This window comes from Schistocerca gregaria, chromosome 7 (genome assembly GCF_023897955.1).
Source record: "Schistocerca gregaria isolate iqSchGreg1 chromosome 7, iqSchGreg1.2, whole genome shotgun sequence".
Lineage (NCBI taxonomy): Eukaryota > Metazoa > Arthropoda > Insecta > Orthoptera > Acrididae > Schistocerca > Schistocerca gregaria.
Genome location: NC_064926.1, coordinates 482,722,342 through 482,742,340, shown reverse-complemented (window position 1 = coordinate 482,742,340; position 19,999 = coordinate 482,722,342). Strand labels below are relative to the sequence as shown.

General features: G+C 46.7%; 1 protein-coding gene across 3 annotated transcripts in view; it reads left to right on the top strand.

Annotated features, from left to right (window-relative positions):
* The window catches only part of LOC126282166 (eye-specific diacylglycerol kinase), a 1,350,273-nt gene that overhangs the window by 554,580 nt on the left and 775,694 nt on the right, over positions 1-19,999 (top strand). For all 3 annotated transcript variants that reach the window (XM_049981691.1, XM_049981690.1, XM_049981689.1), the window contains exon 2: positions 1,587-2,710. In XM_049981691.1, the coding sequence (XP_049837648.1) occupies positions 1,650-2,710 (1,061 nt within the window). In that variant the 5' untranslated portion in view covers positions 1,587-1,649. The remainder of the gene's footprint in view (positions 1-1,586; positions 2,711-19,999) is intronic.

Below are 19,999 nucleotides of genomic sequence, written 5' to 3'. Positions count from 1 at the left end.
TGGCCCCGAGAGACTGCCATCTCTTCAGAAGACTGGAAATTTTTGTTGGTGGACGAAGATTCACTTCAAATGGAGAATTGATAGTCGGAGTTGCCAACTATTTTGCAGGCCTGGAGGAAAGTCATTTTCGAGATGGGATCAAGGCGCTGGAACATCGTTGGACCAAGTGCATTAATCTACAAGGAGACTACATCGAAAAATAAAAGAAGTTTCAGTGATGGAAGTACTTTTTTCTATTCCGTTCCGAGAACTTTTCCAACTACCCTCGTATTTTTGTTTTGCACTTTTTTGTCTTACCTTTTTGTCGAGGTATTGAGTTTTCTGGCGCTTTATGACAAATCTGTTTCGTTTTCTTTATTTTTACTACAACAGCCACCTGTTTCATATTACAAATAAACAATTTTCGAATAAAACCAGACTTTTCATTGACAGTTTAAATTCAGGCTATAAATACCATTTACTTTAAAGTAAAGATAACTATGTGAATTAAAAATGTTCTGTAGGGTATCTGGCCCTTTACATATGCACACTCAGTTTCTAGACGGTTCATCGCATCTTGCTTTTAGGGAAAGACACTGATCCTGAAGGTAAAGCAAGTGATCATTGTGAGGTAGCGCCGGACAGGTATGCAACACATCAGACGTGGAGGTAATGCGGGTTGACTTTAACTGACCAAAACTACTGAAGACTACGCTTACTTGTGGTGTCTACGGTAGCCTACGGTAGTTTTACGACTCTAGCTGCAAGACATTGTCCACTGCTTCATTTGGAAGTAGTCGACAGTAAACAGGGAAATTAAACACGGTCGGCGGGTATGACCTTAACTGACCAAAACTACTGAAGACTACGCTTACTTGTGGTGTCTACGGTAGCCTACGGTAGTTTTACGACTCTAGCCGCAACACATTGTCCATTGCTTCATTTGGAAGTAGTCGACAGTAAACAGAGAAATTAAACACGGTCGGCGGGTATGACCTTAACTGACCGAAACTACTGAAGACTACGCTTACTTGTGGTGTCTGCGGTAGCCTACGGTAGTTTTACGACTCTAGGTGCAAGACATTGTCCATTGCTTCATTTGGAAGTAGTCGACAGTAAACAGAGAAATTAAACACGGTCGGCGGGTATGACCTTAACGGACCAAAACTACTGAAGACTACGCTTACGTGTGGTGTCTACGGTAGCCTACGGTAGTTTTACGACTCTAGCCGCAAGACATTGTCCATTGCTTCATTTGGAAGTAGTCGACAGTAAACAGAGAAATTAAATACGGTCGGCAGGTATGACCTTAACTGACCAAAACTACTGAAGACTACGCTTACTTGTGGTGTCTGCGGGAGCCTACGGTAGTTTTATGACTCTAGCCGCAAGACATAGTCCATTGCTGCCTTTGGATGTAGTTGACAGTAAAAAAAGAGAAATCAAACACGGTCGAATGAGTGCGTGGCATAAACGGAGCCACTTCCTTACGAACGCGTAAAGAGAAACAGGGAACTTGGCAGTCGGGCGCCGGTACGAGACAGACGGTGGGACTCGGTGGGGCCGGCCGGCTACGTGCGGTGTGAGTGAGGCGTGCGGTTGTGCAGCGTGCGCGGCCTGGCTTGGATGAGCGCGGCGGCGGCGGCGGCGGCGCGGGGGGCCGCATCCGCATGCAGCGCCTGCGCACCACGTTCAAGCGGTCGCGCACGCCCACGGGCGCCGACATGAAGACGCAGAGCAGCCTCGAGGTGCCGAAGCAGGTGCGCTCCGCCTCCTTCGACGAGATCCAGCTGGAGGCGCAGCGATGCGGCCCTGCGGCGGCCGGCGGCGGCGGCGGCGGCTTCCTGGCCGTGCCGTCGCTGGCGGGCCAGCGCTCCAAGAGCTTCGACTCGGGCGGCGCGCAGCCCGACGCCGACGCGCCCGTGGCGCACCTGGAGGTGCCGGCGGCCAGGCGCTTCGTGCGGCGCCGCTCCTCTGGCGACCGCGCGCCGCCCGCCTGCGTGCACTGCGTCTACGCCGAGGAGTGGGTGCGCCGCGCGCGCACCGCGCACCGCCTGTCCACCGGCGGCGGCGGGGGCGGCAGCCGCTCGCTCAGCCTCAGCTCCTCCTCCAGCGGCGCCGAAGACGCCGACGCCGAGGACGGCCCCGAAGACGACGACGACGACGGCGACACCGACGAGCCGGCGTCGCCGCTGCCGCCGCCGCCGCCCAGCCCGACGCCGTGCAGCATCACCGTGACGCTGTCGCCCACCGCCGCCCCCGACAACGGAGAGTGCCCCCCGTCCCCGTTCGGAGACCCCGACGCGCCGCCCTGCTACTCCAGGCGGCGCTCCGTCGCGTCGCCCAAGCTCGCGCGCCAGGAGGCGTTCGTGGTCGTGGAGCCGGGCAGCAACTCGCTAGAGAACGTGTCGGACGTGACGTCGGAGGGCAGCGACGCGCCGCCCGCGCTGGTGGTGAGCGACATCTACCTGACGGTGCCCGAGCTGAAGCGCGACCGCGCCGCCTCCGTCGACTCGTGCTTCTCCAAGGTGCCGTCGGCGAGCAAGGCGGAGGAGATCCCGCCCGACCGCCTGCTGCTGCTCGAGCCGCCTGCCGTGGCGCTGCGGTCGCGCTCGGTGGACATCGTGCTGCCCACGGACGCGCAGGCTCACTACAAGGCGCTCGCCATGTCCACCGGCGCGCCGCCGCCCCCGCCTCCCGCCCCCGCGCTCACCGTCATCGCCGGCAGGGGGTGAGCCTACTCCCCACTTCACCATCTTTATCTTCATTTCACACTTTGCACGCTTCCGATAGCCCTTTCTGGTACCTTCCCAACATATCGAGCGTACGGTCAACATGAAGTGGGACAGCTCAACCCTACTGGGGACGCGTCCGATGAATTGTCTGAATATCTCTGGAAGAGTGGCAACCCATTTTTCCTCAATAATCGAAGCCGGAAAACGTTTGTTATGCTGGAAGCTGCGATCTGGAGCGAAGTTAACATTCAAACTTATCCCAAATCTGTTCCACTGGTCTGAATATCTCTGGAAGAGTGGCAGCCCATTTTTCCTCAATAATCGAAGCCGGAAAACGTTTATTATGCTGGAAGCTGCGATCTGGAGCGAAGTTAACATTCAAACTGATCCCAAATCTGTTCCACTGGTCTGAATATCTCTGGAAGAGTGGCAGCCCATTTTTCCTCAATAATCGAAGCCGGAAAACGTTTGTTATGCTGGAAGCTGCGATCTGGAGCGAAGTTAACATTCAAACTTATCCCAAATCTGTTCCACTGGTCTGAATATCTCTGGAAGAGTGGCAGCCCATTTTTCCTCAATAATCGAAGCCGGAAAACGTTTATTATGCTGGAAGCTGCGATCTGGAGCGAAGTTAACATTCAAACTGATCCCAAATCTGTTCCACTGGTCTGAATATCTCTGGAAGAGTGGCAGCCCATTTTTCCTCAATAATCGAAGCCGGAAAACGTTTATTATGCTGGAAGCTGCGATCTGGAGCGAAGTTAACATTCAAACTTATCCCAAATCTGTTCCACTGGTCTCAGGCTGGACCTTTGAACCGGCCACTTCATTTCAAAAATGTAATTGTTAAAGTTTCGAGAACATACCTTCACCGAAGAGTCAAGCAGTATATTGCTCCCTCCTACGTATATCTCGCGAAGAGACCATGAGGATAAAATCAGAGAGATTAGAGCCCACACAGAAGCATACCGACAATCCTTCTTTCCACGTAAATTCGAGACTGGAATAGAGGAGAGAACCGATAGAGGTACTCAGGGTACCCTCCGCCACACACCGTCAGGTGGCTTGCGGAGTATGGATGTAGATGTAGATGTAGATACAGGGAGCGGAAGGCTATTTACAATTTGTGCATAAAACAGATGGCAGTTATTAGAGTCGAGGGTTATGAAAGGGAAGCAGTGGTTGTGAAGGGAGTGAGACAGGGTTGTAGCCTCTCCCCGATGTTATTCAATCTGTATATTGCGCAAGCAATAAAGGAAACAAAACAAAAGTTCGGAGTAGATATTAAAATCCACGGAGAAGAAATAAAAACTTTGAGGTTCGCCGATGACATTGTAATTCTGTCAGAGACAGCAAAAGACTTGGAAGAGCAGTTGAATGGAAAGGACAGTGTCTTGAAAGGAGGGTATAAAATGAACATCAACAAAAGCAAAACGAGGATCATGGAATGTAGTCGAATTAAGTCGGGTGATGCTGAGGGAATTAGATTAGGAAATGAGACACTTAAAGTAGTAAAGGAGTTCTGTTATTTGGGGAGTAAAATAACTGATGATGGTCGAAGTAGAGAGGATATAAAATGTAGACTGGCAATGGCAAGGAAAGCGTTTCTGAAGAAGAGAAATTTGTTAACATCGGGTATAGATTTAAGTGTCAGGAAGTCGTTTCTGAAAGAATTTGTATGGAGTGTAGCCATGTATGGAAGTGAAACGTGGACGATAAATAGTTTAGACAAGAAAAGAATAGAAGGTTTCGAAATGTGGTGCTACAGAAGAATGCTGAAGATTAGGTGGGTAGGTCACATAACTAATGAGGAGGTGTTGAATAGAATTGGGGAGGAGCTTGTGGAGCAACTTGACTAGAAGAAGAGATCGGTTGGTAGGACATGTTCTGAGGCATCAAGGGATCATCAATTTAGCATTGGAGGGCAGCGTGGAGGGCAAAAATCGTAGAGAGAGACCAAGAGATGAATACACTAAGCAGATTCAGAGGTATGTAGGTTGAAGTAGGTACTGGGAGATAAAGAAGCTTGCACAGGACAGAGTAACATGGAGAGCTGCATCAAACCACTCTCAGGACTGAAGACCACAACAACAACAACAACAACGTCATGACAAGTAACGTTCTCAGACATTCGCCCAGCCCCGACCCTTCTACCTCATTGCCACAGGACATTACATCTCTCCAAATCACACATTCCCACTCACCCAGCTCTTTACATCACCTCAAGCGTCGACTAGTTAGCAGTGACTACAGAAACGCGTGGCTTATGAGGAGCTGCTCTACCATGGTTACCTATTCGTTTCAGCCCCTTACGCGCAGTCATTCTGCTAGATAGACCTTGGAACTCACGAGTGATTCCTTCTGCTGATACTATGCGAGATTTCACAACTACCCTTCTGCGTTTTTGTGGAACTACACTGCGCACTGCTCGACGGTCCCCGTTCGCCAGTTCTTGAGACCTGTCTGGCTTTGGTTTAGCTATGGTTCTGCCTTCGCCTTCTGGCATCACAGTCATATCACCAACTTTTGACTTTGGCAGCTTTAGAAATATTTAAATGTCGCTAACAGGTTGTTACTCAGGTGAAATCGAATGCCTAGTCGATGTCCGGAGTCACTGATCTCTCCTGAGCGACCCATTTTGCTGTTGCTGCTTCTCTACTGAGAACACAGTACTCCCCCCTCCTTTTATACTGGCAGGCCGGACTCTCGTGACGTCTCTTCTTCACTGGATAGGAGTGTCCAGATCCTTTCGATCAGGTAGTGTGTGCTGTTCATGAAAAGGCATCAGGTTACGTTCTGAGTGGTGGTGTTGAAAAACTACGGCGATCGAAGAATGCATCTTCTACTGACAAAGTGTTGGGGCTATTGTGAATGTCACCATGTAATGTAAACGGCTCCTAGAGGTCCTCTCCTATCGTGCTTACTAAATACATTCTGCAGAGCACACATACATCGGTTTGTTGCAGGATTCTCGAACATATTCTCAGTTCGGATAAAATGAATTTCCTTGAGACAGAGAAGTTGCTGTCCATGCATCAGCACGGCTTTAGAAAGCATCGCTCCTGCGAAACGTAACTCGCCCTTTTTTCACATGATATCTTGCGAACCATGGATGAAGGGTATCAGACGGATGCCATATTCCTTGACTTCCGGAAAGCATTTGACTCGGTGCTCCACTGCAGCCTCCTAACTAAGGTACGAGCATATGGGATTGGTTCCCAAGTATGTGAGTGGCTCGAAGACTTCTTAAGTAACAGAACCCAGCACGTTGTCCTCGATGGTTAGTGTTCATCGGAGGTGAGGGTATCATCTGGAGTGCCCCATGGAAGTGTGGTAGGTCCGCTGTTGTTTCCTATCTACATAAATGATCTTTTGGACAGGGAGGATAGCAATGTGCAGCTGTTTGCTGATGATCCTTTGATGTACGGGAAGGTGTCGCCGTTGAGTGGCTGTAGGAGGATACAAGATGACTTGTACAGGATCTGTGATTGGTGTAAAGAATGGCAGCTAACTCTAAATATAGATAAATGTAAATTAATGCAGATGAATAGGAAAAAGAATCCCCTAATATTTGCGTACTCCATTAGTAGTATAGTGCTTCACACACGATTAAGTATTTGGGCGTAACATTGCAGAGCGATATGAAGTGGGACAAGCAAGTAATGGCAGTTGTGGTTCATCTGTAAAGGAGACCGCTTATAAAACACTAATACGAGCTATTCTTGAGTACTGCTCGAGCCTTTGGGATCTATATCAGGTCGGATTGAGGGAGGACATAGAAGCAATTCAGAGGCGGGCTGCTAGATTTGTGTTTGATCATCACGCGAGTGTTGCAGAAATGCTTCAGGAACGCAGGTGGGAGTCTCTAGAGGAAAGGAGGCCTTCTTTTCGTGAATCGCTACTGAGGAAATTTAGAGAACCAGCATTTGAGGCTGACTGCAGTACAATTTTTCTGCCGCCAACTTATATTTCGCGGAAAGACCACAAAGATAAGATAAGAGAGATTAGGGCTCGTACAGAGGCATATTTTCCCTCGTTCTGCTTGAGAGAGGAACAGGGAGAGAAGATGCTAGTTGTACGAGGTACCCTCCGCCACGCACCGTATGGTGGATTGCGGAGTATTTATGTAGATGTAGATTAGTCCAGCTGTTGAATACGACCTACAATGAAACATCTTTGAAATTAAATGCCGAATCAATTCTTAGGGCATTGCCCAACTCATCACAATCCGAACCCAATGTACACTGACACAGTCAGTCAACGCTGAATGGCAAGTTATTCCTCACAACACGATTATACAAGATAACTATTCATGTAGCAGCTGTAGAATGAAAACCATGCACTTATATAAGGAGTGTTGAAGTATTCGTACAGTTCTTGATGTGACGATATTAATTTTTCCTCGTGTTTTGATTTAATAATGTAGTTTGCCAAAAGTGGATAAATGAAGTGTGACCTAAACAGTTAAATGGTGATAAATGCTTCATCATGATCGCCGAACTCTATAACGACGTTCTTTCTTCAATTATGAAGACAGAACTCTCATAAGAATAGTTGGTCACAGTGACTGTTTTTAAGGGGGGTAGAACGTCAAACGGGCTGACTTGGAGCAGGAGAGGCACCACAGGACATTTTAATTTACGCTGTCTATACTTTTACCAATAAATTTTGTCAGCATGACCAGGTAGGATTCAGGATTTGCACTCATAGCAGTGGAAGTTCACAAACATGAGAAAATTTTTTTTTTTACATGTGAAATTTCATTATGTTTTCAGTTACTGTTGGCAGAATTTGTTGCTATAGGTACACTTTTCTTCGTAAGTAGGAGAGACTTTTCGATGAGTTTTCCACAGCATACAAACCATATTTCCAAGTGGATGAAATTCTGGAATTTATTTAATTTATGAAAAAATGAATAAGCTTTTATATTTTAAACTTCATGTTTAGAAAAAAACTCAAATTTTATAGTTAATTATCTAAATTTTTACCACAGTTTTTAATAGATTTGGAAAATTCTAGAGTTTCATACACCTGTAATTATGGTTCATATGCTGTGCAAAATTCATCGAAGAATCTCTCCTAGTCGTGAAGAAAAGTGTACCTATAGGAACAAATGCAGCCAATAATAAGTGAAAAACTGATGAAATTTCAAATATAAGAAAAAAATATTTTGTTACGTTTTTTATCTTCCACTGCTATGGGTGTGAATCCCGAATCATTCTTGGTCATGCTGAAAAAGTTTTATAAATTTATTTGTAAAAGTATAGACAGTGGAAATTAAAACGTCCTGTAGTGCCTCTCCTGCTCCAAGTCAGCCCGTTTGACGTCCTAACTCCCTTAATATGTTTAGGTCTCAGATAATGACATAAGAACGTAGTGAGATCTGGCCCTATCAGAAATTGCTGTTGGTATTACTGTTTACCCAGTCAAACATTGTTGGGCAACAGCAGTGTCCAACCCATGCTTTCGAGCATGTCCTCGCTCATTCCAGCCGATCGTGTCTGCTGCGCCTCCCCCCTCCCCTCCACCTTTCTTCTTCTTATGTTTTCGACCATCAGGTTGGTTAGCAGCAGCTTGCCACTCTGTTCTGCCTTCGTCCTGAGAGCGGTGTAGATGATGCAGCTGCTAGCCTCCGCGAATGGGTTGATGTATTTCGGTCTCGGTCTACCTTTTGTGTTTCACCCCTCCTTTGCATCACACTTTTAATGAAATGTCTCAGCAGGTGGCCGACACATGTGTCCCTTCTATGTTGGATAAGTTTCTACTGACACGGCTTCTCTTCTTCCAATCTGTGGAGCACCTCTTCATTTGATACCCGGTAAGCGCAGCTGGTAAATTGGCTGCTTTCACAGGTGGCCAGGCCCCTGATGGGGTGAAATAAACTGTGACAGGACTAGAGCAGGAAGCGCTTGGTGGGTGGATTGGGCACTTTTGCACTGGGTCTTGCACGGGGATATGATCCTTGCGGAAGACACATGGCCAAAACCTGCCCAATCCACCCACCCAGTCTTGCCACATGTTTATCATACCTCATCAGGGGCTGGGCCACATGTGAAAGCAGCCATGTCATTTACAAGCTCTGCTGCAATCACTGTACAGCTTTTTGTATTGGTATGACTACCAGACAGATGTCCAGCAGGATGAACAACCATTCCCAACTGCGGCCAAGAGCGAACTAGATCACCGTGTGGCACAACATGCAGCTGAACATTACAGGTTTGACTGCATTGGCTTCACTGCCCGAGTCATATGGAGCCTTCTAGTCTGGATCGTCCTCCTGAACTGCGCAGATGGGAGTTATCCTTACAACATATTCTCCACTCCCGTAATTATCCCGGGCTCAACCTACAGTAACATGCTTTCCTCATACCCTCCACCGAACACATCCACCCCGTCCGTCCTATCATCTCCTCGCCACTCTCATCTCGCACTTTGTTTCTTTGCAGCCCATTGCCAACGCATCGGCTTGTCTTTCCACGTCCGCAGCTCGTGGTCGTGCGGTAGCGTTCTCGCTTCCCACGCCCGTTCAAAATGGCTCTGAGCACTATGGGACTCAACTTCTGAGGTCATTAGTCCCCTAGAACTTAGAACTACTTAAACCTAACTAACCTAAGGACATCACACACATCCATGCCCGAGGCAGGATTCGAACCTGCGACCGTAGCAGTCACGCGGTTCCGGACTGAGCGCCTAGAACCGCGAGACCACCGTGGCCGGCCCCACGCCCGTGTTCGATTCCCGGCGGGGTCAGGGATTTTCTCTGCCTCGTGATGACTGGGTGTTGTGTGATGTCCTTAGGTTAGTTCGATTTAAGCAGTTCTAAGTTCTAGGGGACTACTGACCATAGATGTTAAGTCCCATAGTGCTCAGAGCCATTTGAACCATTTGTCTTTCCACGCCCCTCTCCTTTTTTTACTGGTTTTTTCCCCATCTCCTTCCCCACAACCTCCTGACGCTGCTTTCCAGTTTAGTCCCTTCACACCCACTAGACAGCGTTCGTCTCTCTCTCCATCCGTACACTACTATCTGTTCCCGTTTTCTGCCACCTCCAGATTGCTGCTGGCATCCCACCTGATGTATTCCGGCCCGAGATGCTGGAGTTGGCCGTCGCGTGCGTGAGGTGTGCTTGCTTGTGTGAATGTGTTTGAGTGGTATGTGTGTGTGCGTCTCTCTCTCTTTTACTGACGAATACTGTGGCCGAAATGTTTTGTGTCCTTTAATTGAGCCTGTCTGGAACTTGACATGTATTCTTTACGGCAAGTAGCTATCTGTCTTTTCCGACATTGTTAACTCGTTATTCAAAACTGCATTTAGACAATTAGAGTCCGCCGTCAGATAAATTTTGTGCGCGTCGTAGTGCTAGACTCAGTCCACTTAGCCGGTACCCACCGCGCAACGAAATTTCACTATGTAGCTGACGCCGCGGGCACTGTTGGCCATGCAGTACCACGAGGAAATGGGGCTGCATGGACGTCTTTTGTCCCTTTTTGTATAAGGTACAACTGTGATTACTTCCTGAAACTATAATACATTAAATTAGAAAATGTAAAATTACAAAATATTAGTTTTTAAGATGAGAAAAAAGGAGATGGAAAAGATTAATGTTGGAGATAGTTGTTCCTTCACCGGCGCTGCTCAAGGAGGTGGTCTAAGAATCTGTCATCGAGCCCTAAATCTCTCGGCAGCGCGTCTCATCGTTACCTTATTACAAGAGATAATTCGAGTCTCGGATGTCACGAGTCGATTCATACCTCGCATAACTGTTATAATATCTACTGGTGTACATTACTGGTATTACAGTTTTTCTATGGTAATATAGTCTGAATACAGGTTTAACGGGGAACCTGGTCCAGTAACTGACCACCATCTATCCTACTTCATTTATTGAAAAGTTTCTGTTCTACAAATCCTCTGTGTTACTATTTCTACTTTTAGTGTCGTTTGATGTACGTGTTGAGTGTTATTCTTGTATCGTCATTATATGTGTGTTAATTAGCTAGATTACTTGTGTTACAGTTTGTCTGTGCTAATGTCGTCAGTTATTTGTTTTTCGTGGTGCACGGTACAATAACAGGTCACGAACTATCCTTCTTGATAGATTAACGTGTTTCTGTTCTAATTTCTCTGCGTATTACTATTGCGTCATTTACTGTCGTGTATGTGTCATGCACACGCTACTGTTACTCTGTCTCCTCGTTGGTGTCAATGTCAGAGGAATCCGTTGTGCTGTGGTCTTCATCTCAGATAACCCATTCGCCCCGCTGTCGTCTAACTCGATGTCGATATGGTCGCATTTCTTTGTAGATAGTGGGTTCAGTTTTAGAGATCTGATCTCTGTGTGTGGTTTTTTTTTTTTTTTTTAGTTGTGATTTGTCGGAGTCCCTGTGTGTCTCTTGTTGTCTTCTGTGGTAATTCCTGGTAGTTTTCTACGAGGGTTGGAACTTAAATAGTGGCAACTACTTATTCACTTGTTTGTACCTGTGACTGTCCTTCAAAGTAGTCACCAGCGTTGTGTAGAACCCGTTGCCAGCAATGTAGAATGCGTAGTATACCGTTAGCAGAGCCTGTTCTGTTGATGCTACGAATGGAGCGATCTACTGCCTGTCGAATCTTTGGAACAGTTCTGAAGCGAATGCCACCAAGTGACTCCTTCATCTTCGGAATCAAATCAAAGTCACAAGGACTTAAGTCCGGGGAGTATGGTGGATGGCACAGTACTTCCTAGTCCCATCGACCGAACAGAGGAGCCACAGCTTGCGCTGTATGCGCCCGCGCATTGTCGTGCAAAATGATGGGTGGGTTGCGCAGAAAGTGTCGCCGTTTCTTTCGAAAAGCTGGTCGCAGGTGATGCTCCAAACACGAACAGTAATACTGTGCATTGACGGTGTGCCATGGAGGAACGCAATACGTTAGGGTAACACCATCACAGTTGTACACGAGAATCGCCATAACTTTCACGATACTGGGGCTCTGACGAACTTTCTGTTTTCGCGGCGATCCATAATGCCTTGCGAAAGAGGCCGTGACACTTTCTGCGCAACCCACCCATTATTTTGCACGACAATGGGCGGGCACATACAGCGCAAGCTCTGGCTGCTCTGTTCGGTCACTGGGACGGGGAAGTACTGTACAACCCACAATACTATCCGGTTCAAATTCAAATGGCTCTGAGCACTATGGGACTTAACTGCTGTGGTCATCAGTCCCCTAGAACTTAGGACTACTTAGGCCTAACTAACCTAAGAACATCACACACACCCGTGCCCGAGGCAGGATTCGACCCTGCAACCGTAGCGGGCGCGCGGTTCCAGACTGTAACGTCTAGAACCGCTCGGCCACTCCGGCCGGCCATACTATCCGGACTTAAGTCCTTGTGACTTTGATTCCGAAGATGAAGGAACCACTTCGTGGCATTCCCTTTAGAACTGTTCCAGAGATTCGACAGACAGTAGACCATTCCATTCGCACCATCAACAGAACAGGCTCTGCTAACGGTATACTACGCCTTCCACATCATTGTCAACGGGTTCTACACAACGGTAGTGACTACTTTGAAGTACGGTAAAAGGTAAAAACATGTAACTCTTTTGTATTGGTTGTGAATAAATAGTTGCCACTATTTACGTTTCAACCCTCGTATATAAGTGGCTGTACCGCTCACAGTGCAGGGCTAAATGTTCCGGAGATCCACATTCCCCACATTGCCAGGCGCCGCTGTCAGCAAGCGAAACGCGCACCAAGTGCAATGGATAAGGGCTGTGTCCGGTTAGGAATTGAATCATGCCATGGCTCGTAACAGCTCCCTGATGAGAAAACTAACTACCATGCGCCAAACATCATCTGTTCCCAGTTCTGATTCGTAGTACACAACTTTCAGAAAATCGCTTTCTTCGAGTCCACTAGTGGTCTAGCCTTAGATCGTCAAGATAGCGGTGACCTATGTTCATTGCATTTATGCAAAACATAAAAAAGGAATGATCTGTCTTGAAATGATTTGACAACACATACTGTTAAAAACGAATGTATAGCTCTTCAAAACATCACCCAAATTATAAGTTTCACTGTGGTTCGCTTGCTTATTCAATCTCACAAAATAAAAAATTTTCACGAAACCACGATCCGACAGCATCTAGAAAAACTGACCTCTTCTTTCTCGTGAATTTTAGCTTGGAGGAACTGAATACGTAATAGGAGGAAATGAATTCGTAAATGGCGCCATAACCAGCTTCTCAATGCTTGACAAGTTATCACCCTCTCTTAGCCTGTACACTGCATATCAATACGTGTCATTTACAATCACTGAATAGCCAAGTCAGAGAGAATTGTTGGAGGGAGCAGTGTTGAATTACGTACTGTAATTTGATGAAATACCAAAGCACAAGATGATTTAGTTATGATTAGCTTTTAATAGAGGTTACTGCTCTGTGACAATATAATCTGAGGGTGACTACTTATGAAGACCAGAGCGCGGAAGAATGCGAAGTCACAACCTACGTCACGTCAGACTGCAGCACAGGATTCAGCACAATACAATAAGCTGGAATTGTCTTTCGGTAAGCCTGATCCTCATACACATTATGTAGCATCATACCTCACATTTAGCCAAACGCAGTTTTATCTGAATAGTATGCTCCACCAGAATGTAAAGCTTCTAAATCATTTACGTCTTAACACTTCAGAATACAGAATCCGACTCTCCAGCGAGGGCAATGCCGCTATAATGCCCGGCTGAATTTTGAACAAGGAGCGCACGGCAAACTTTACCACCATGGCACGTCATTGGCTGATGGCCAACGGCTCCCCAAAGACAAACTTACTGTTGCAGTGTTTATGCGAAGAGTTTACTATCACATTATAATAGATATGTAGTGAAACTGGCTGGTTAATATCTGAGAGACAGTTGCAAAATACATATTATGGATCTTGGAAAGGTAAAATAGGTGGTGAGAGAATGAAAGAGACGACAATAGGCACCCTTCACCGTTTTGATATTTTTGGAGGTCGTTTTCTATCTATCTTTCGATTCTTCTGTAAATAATTCGTATAAGCTCGTACCAAGTGAAAACGAAAAATGCAGAGCCGGAGAAAAAGCAACACTACAGGGAAAGGTCGTTTTACTGACAAGTGAGGTGAGAGGGAATTCATCACTGTAGGAGTATATGACAACAAGTCCAGACAAAATGAAACAACATGTCACAGTAAAGAGTGACCAGAAGTCGCATCAGCACACAGTGTATCCCTTACTGGCGGCATTTCAGGTATGTCTTTCAATATGCAAACCGCCATGAAGGTGCGGAATCGCATCTTGCGACAGTTTGTGCCGAGCACCTTGAGCCATTTGTTTCACCTCGGCAATGGTTCTTGCAGGCCCTGTAGAACGAGTAAGTTCCCATTTAATCGTGTGCTATACGTGTGTAGTTGATGAGAGATCTGATGGTCTTACTGGCCAGGGCAGTTACACATCACGAAGAGCACATTGCGTAGCAGCAACTGTATGTGGACGTGCATTATCCTGCTGAAAAACCACGTCACCTTCCTGTCGAAGAAATAGCAGTAGCACGGGGATAACAGCCTCTGCAATGTAGCGCGCACTGATTACTTTACCCTGCAGAAACATCAAGATGTCAATGACGTCCCCTCCCTCCACCCTCCCCATATACCAGCATTAAGACTGGGATGGGGATCCGTCTGTTGTGGGCGAATGCACTCTGGAATAGGCAGCTCAGCAAATATACGCCATACGCGGTTAGTCCACTTATCGCATACAGACAGGACTTACGAGGTGCGACACTAAAGTAATTAGACTGATGTGAAAAAAAATTGTTTCTTACCGTTTTAGTCAAGTTTAGTGTTGTCTCCTTCAAAGTAGTTCACTTCTGATTGCACTCACTTTTTCCAGCGCTTCTGCCATTGATGGTAAGATTTCTGGAACTCATATTCTGTAATATCCTTCAAGACCCTCGTCACATCTTTTTGGACATTTTGTGTCGTTTGAAAACGGTGTCCCTTGACCGCCGTTTTGACTCTCGGAAATAGAAAAATGTCGCACAGTGTGAAATCTGGTGAATATGGTGGCTGTGGTAGTACTGAAATTTGTTTTGAGGTTAAAAATTCGTGTACTGACAGAGCAGTATGGGATGGCGCATTATCGTGATGCAGAATCCAATTATCAGCAATGTTGGCACGGACACGAAGAACTCTTTTACGAAGTCTTTCTAAAATTTCTTTGTAGTAGCATTGGTTAACTGTTTTTCCGAGAGACACCCACTCTTTATGAACAATTCCCTTGGAATCAAAGAAGCACACAAGCATGCATTTCAGCTTTGACTTTGACATGCAAGCTTTTTTTTGGTCTGGGTGATCCCTTTGAGCACCACTGCGAACTTTGGCGTTTTGTCTCTGGATCGTACTGAAAAAAACAACTTTCATCACCAGTGATAACACGGCTCAACAACTCTGGATTGATTTCCGTTTGCTATGTCAGATCGGCTGGCACATTTTTCCGTGTGAGATTTTTGGGGGCAATTTTTGCACAGATCTTTCTAATACCGAAATCTTGAGTTATTATTAGACGAACCTTTTCTCGATTGATGTTCAGTTCTTCTGCAATCATTTTTACGGATAATCTTCGATCAGATCGTACGAGTTCATGTACCCCGGCCAAGTTGACATCCGTCCGTGAGGTTGATGGTCGTCCACTGCGGTCTTCATCTTCAGCATTCGTTCTGCCTTCACTAAACATTCTATGCCAACGAAAAACGTGAGCTCTTTACATAACCTCCCCTCCAAAAGCCTTCTGAAGCTTACCGTAAGTTTTCGTTGCGTTTTCATCCAGTTAAATATTACACTGTTTTACAATATTATGCGGTTCCATTTCCGTGACGAGAGACACAAACAAGTGTTATCTTGTATCCAAGGTTCTCGGGTGCCCAGTCGTATCCGATCGTCGAAGTTCCACGATATTTCGGCGAATAATCGTTCCGCCATCATCAGCACCACCTGATGATGGCGGAACGGTTATTCGCCGAAATATCGTGGAACTTCGACGATCGGATCCGGCTGTACACCCAAGAACCTTGGATACAGCACATTCGCCGGTAAAGCCTCAGATCACAGGTGTTAACTTATTACAGCACAACGCACGACTGACAGTTGCATCGATGTGCCGCTTGGACTAGAAGCAGCTTATAGACTAAGGTCAACCCGCAGGGTTGCCACATCTTACAAAGAAAATCAGTCTCATTACTTTATTGTCGCTCCTCGTACTCTCATCACTGAAGACCACAGAGCGCCATTCCAGTCTCCAGTCAAGCCTTTCACGACGCCAGAGTAGGCGTGTTCGCCGGTGTGTTGGTGTCAGTGGGAGCCTGACCAGAGGCATACGTTACCTTAAACCTGCTTCAAACAGACAGTTCCCAATGGTCCCCACTGCACAGCAGGCGCCTGGATTTCGTCCTTGTATGATGTTCGGTCGGCCACCGCTGCTCGCACAATGCGTCGATCTCGATGTGCGTCTGTACTACGCAAACGTCCATAACCTGGTCTACAGGTGTGGAAGTGTTCCACGGATCAACCCCGTCAAATGGCTCAAGCTGTTTAACAGGGGTATGAACTCGTACCTCTAAATTCAGCACAGTTACTGCCCGCAGAGTCAAAACAGCGGGAGCACACACGGAGCATTTGAGTATCATCTGATCGGCGATGATTGTGAGAAGTCTATCACTAACACTACAACTCCTCAGTGTGCACATACACTCTACGATAGATAAAAAAGATTTTTTAAATAAAAAAGCGGTGCACAACGTAGGAATTATCCGAATGAGACAAAAATCGGTAGATGTGATCTACACGTACAGACTATAACATTTCAGAAAAGATGGATGATTTATTCAAGACAATTGAGCAGGTCAGTAACGCGTTGACGCACCTCTAGCCCTAATGCAAACAGTTATTCGGCTTTGCACTGATCAATAGAGCTGTTTGATGTCCTCCTGAGGAATATCGTGCCAAATTGTGTCCAGCTGGCGCGTTAAATCGTCAGAGTCCCGTGCTGGCTGGAAGGCTCTGCCCATAATGCTGCAAATGTTCTCAGTAGGGGAGACAACCGGTGACCTTGGTAGCCAAGGTAGGGTTTGGCAAGCACGAAGACAGGCCGTAGAAACTCTCTACCTTGCTGAAATGTAAGCCCAGGCTGGCTTGCCTTGGAGGACAACAAAACGTGGCGTAGAATATGATCAACGTACCACCGTGCTGTAAGAACGCCGCGGATAACGCCCAAAGGGGTCCTACTAGGAAGCGAAATGGCACCACAGAGCATACCTCAAGGCTGTCGGGCCATGTGGCGGGCGATAGTCAGATTGGTAGCCCAGCGCTGTCTGGGGCGTTTCCAGACATTCTTCGCTGATCATCGGGACTCAGATCGAAGTGGGACGACTAATCACTAAAGACAATGCCACTCCGGTCAGTGAGATTCCAGACCGACTGAACCGTGGAACTACTAAGTTCTTTAGAAAATCAAAATTACTCTCTCTCCACAGTTATTTAAAGGAAATAGAAAGCCCGGGATCACTGGTGATGAACAAGCATGTGATTGTTTTACAATTTTAATTTGACTCAAAACAGACATTATTATACACTTCAATTCGGACATTTGCCCTCTTACTCATGCAATATACAAATCTTCACTTTAACTGAATTACATGAACACGAATAAGAATCATATTTTGCGTCCGCAACCAAAATCATAGATAGTACGCACGGTAAATAATCATAAACAATCGTTCTTGTTTAACAATATCTCAAAAGACTAGTAACACTATACACTTCCAACCCAAAGCTACCCAACCACATAATACCACAACATAATTTTAAAAAAAAACAAAGGTCTTATAGCTCAATAAAACTGAATGCCCACATAAAGGTCCACAGTGAAAGATGCTTATACTAAAAATGCCCAGTGGGCCAACAAAGATCGCAAAACCGGCACACAGGAAATATAACAACTTGCACATTCATTAAAGATACACAAATGATTAACATAAGTGTTAAATAAGAATGGCTAGTAATAACTCAACCGGTAAAATGACTTACAGAAACGCTAATATTAACAAAGTGGCCTCACTTAACTAACGGACATAGTGACTCACTTCAGAGAACAGCGTTAAGGCCCATTAGGCCCACAGCAGTATCTGGAAGCATTAACGCTACGGCCGGCAGGCTATACGAGCGTTCACTCCCCACTGGCAGGCGGTATATATTTATTATAGTCCGACCGTCATCACAATGAGCCGTCCTGACAACAATCCATAATCTTACCGACGCCAGGAAACGAGCAGACTTAACAATTGGCCTGCAGCACAAACAGATTGCAACGAAAACAAGGTCAAATCACAGCCACACTGGAGTATACGTATAATAAGCATGCCTCCAAATTCTTATGGAGCAATACAGTAAATTAGCAGGAAACGTAGAGGTCACTTTCAGTTGCCTTAAGGCACTTTCAACATTAAATAAACATACCAAACCCTGCCGTGACAAATGATTAAACCATTAATTCTACGGCTGCCGAGTTCGTACACAGCCGCAACCAGTCACAAAGCGGTCAATATGTCCCAAAACAAGTTAAAATTTGCATGAAAACCACTTAGAACACACACTCCACGGATGATGAGAAACGAAACGAGGAACATCAGTCTCCTTAAAATAGCCACTGTGGAACCAAGCTCAGAACCATGCGGCTACCCATGCCCCAATAAGTTTCAACGATCTTCTTAATTAAACACAGAATAAAAGTCATACGTAACGTGGATCTTGCAGATTACGAGATGGGACGCTGTTCAGCGTGAGACGGCGAACCCACCACAATTTTGTACGCCAAGGCTCCCAATAATCGGCACCGTACATCCGGCGCGGCCGGCCGCGGTGGTCTCGCGGTTCTAGGCGCGCAGTCCGGAACCGTGCGACTGCTACGGTCGCAGGTTCGAATCCTGCCTCGGGCATGGATGTGTGTGATGTCCTTAGGTTAGTTAGGTTTAAGTAGTTCTAAGTTCTAGGGGACTGATGACCACAGCAGTTGAGTCCCATAGTGCTCAGTGCCATTTGAACCATCCGGCACGACAAAAGATAAGGGCAGCCGGCGAGCACGGCGAGGCCCGTGCACCACGGTCCGGGACGCGGGCTTGTATTCACACAAGTTGGCTCGTTGAACGCCGACCGGAGACTCTCGCGTCACACGTTCACCCGGACAACCGCCGGGGGGAGCAGTCAGAGATAGCGAGACAGCCGAATATCGACCTCAGCGATGCAAGTAGCACACCCTAGCGCCAGCCGCCACGGCTCACCGACACTGCTACAAACTGGCATGTTGGTATAGAGAGATCGATGACAGTCGGCACAAGGGACGCAGTGAGTTCCCCTTCTGCGACGAGCCTTTTAACGACCCTTGTGGTCACTGAAGCACCAGTTGCACGCCACATCGAATCCAGGGCTCTGAGTGCCTCTCTGACGGTGCTTGTTCTTCACGGTCTGTCGTCTCCCTAGGTCGACCACTTCTTTCTTGACGCTGTCTTCAGCCATGGTTCATACAGTCCTGCCAACAACATCGAATAGTGGCATCGCTGCTGTTCAAATATAGAGCGATTCGCCGATTGCTCCAACCGGCGTCTTTGACCCCAGCTACACGCCCTCCCTCACATACTGAATATGCCTATATTCTTCACGCGCCTGTCTGCGAGGCACGGTTACTGTTCAAGTCACTACATGGAATTACACTACTGGCCATTAAAATTGCCACACCAAAAAGAAATGCAGATGATAAACGGGTATTCATTGGACAAATATATTATACTAGAACTGACATGTGCTTACACTTTCACGCAATTTGGGTGCATAGATCCTGACAAATCAGTACCCAGAACAACCAACTCTGGCCGTAATAACAGCCTTGATACACCTGGGCATTGAGTCAAACAGAGCTTGGATGGCGTGTACAGGTACAGCTGTCCATACAGCTTCAACACGATACCACAGTTCATCAAGAGTAGTGACTGGCGTATTGTGACAAGCCACTTGCTCGGCCACCATTTCAATTGGTGAAAGATCTGGCGAATGCGCTGGCCATGGCAGCAGTCGAACATTCTGTATCCAGAAAGGCCCGTACAAGACCTGCAACATGCTGTCGTGCATTATCCTGCTGAAATGTAGGGTTTCGCAGGGATCGAATGAACGGTAGAAGCACGGGTCGTAACACATCTGAAATGTAACGTCCACTGTTCAAAGTGCCGTCA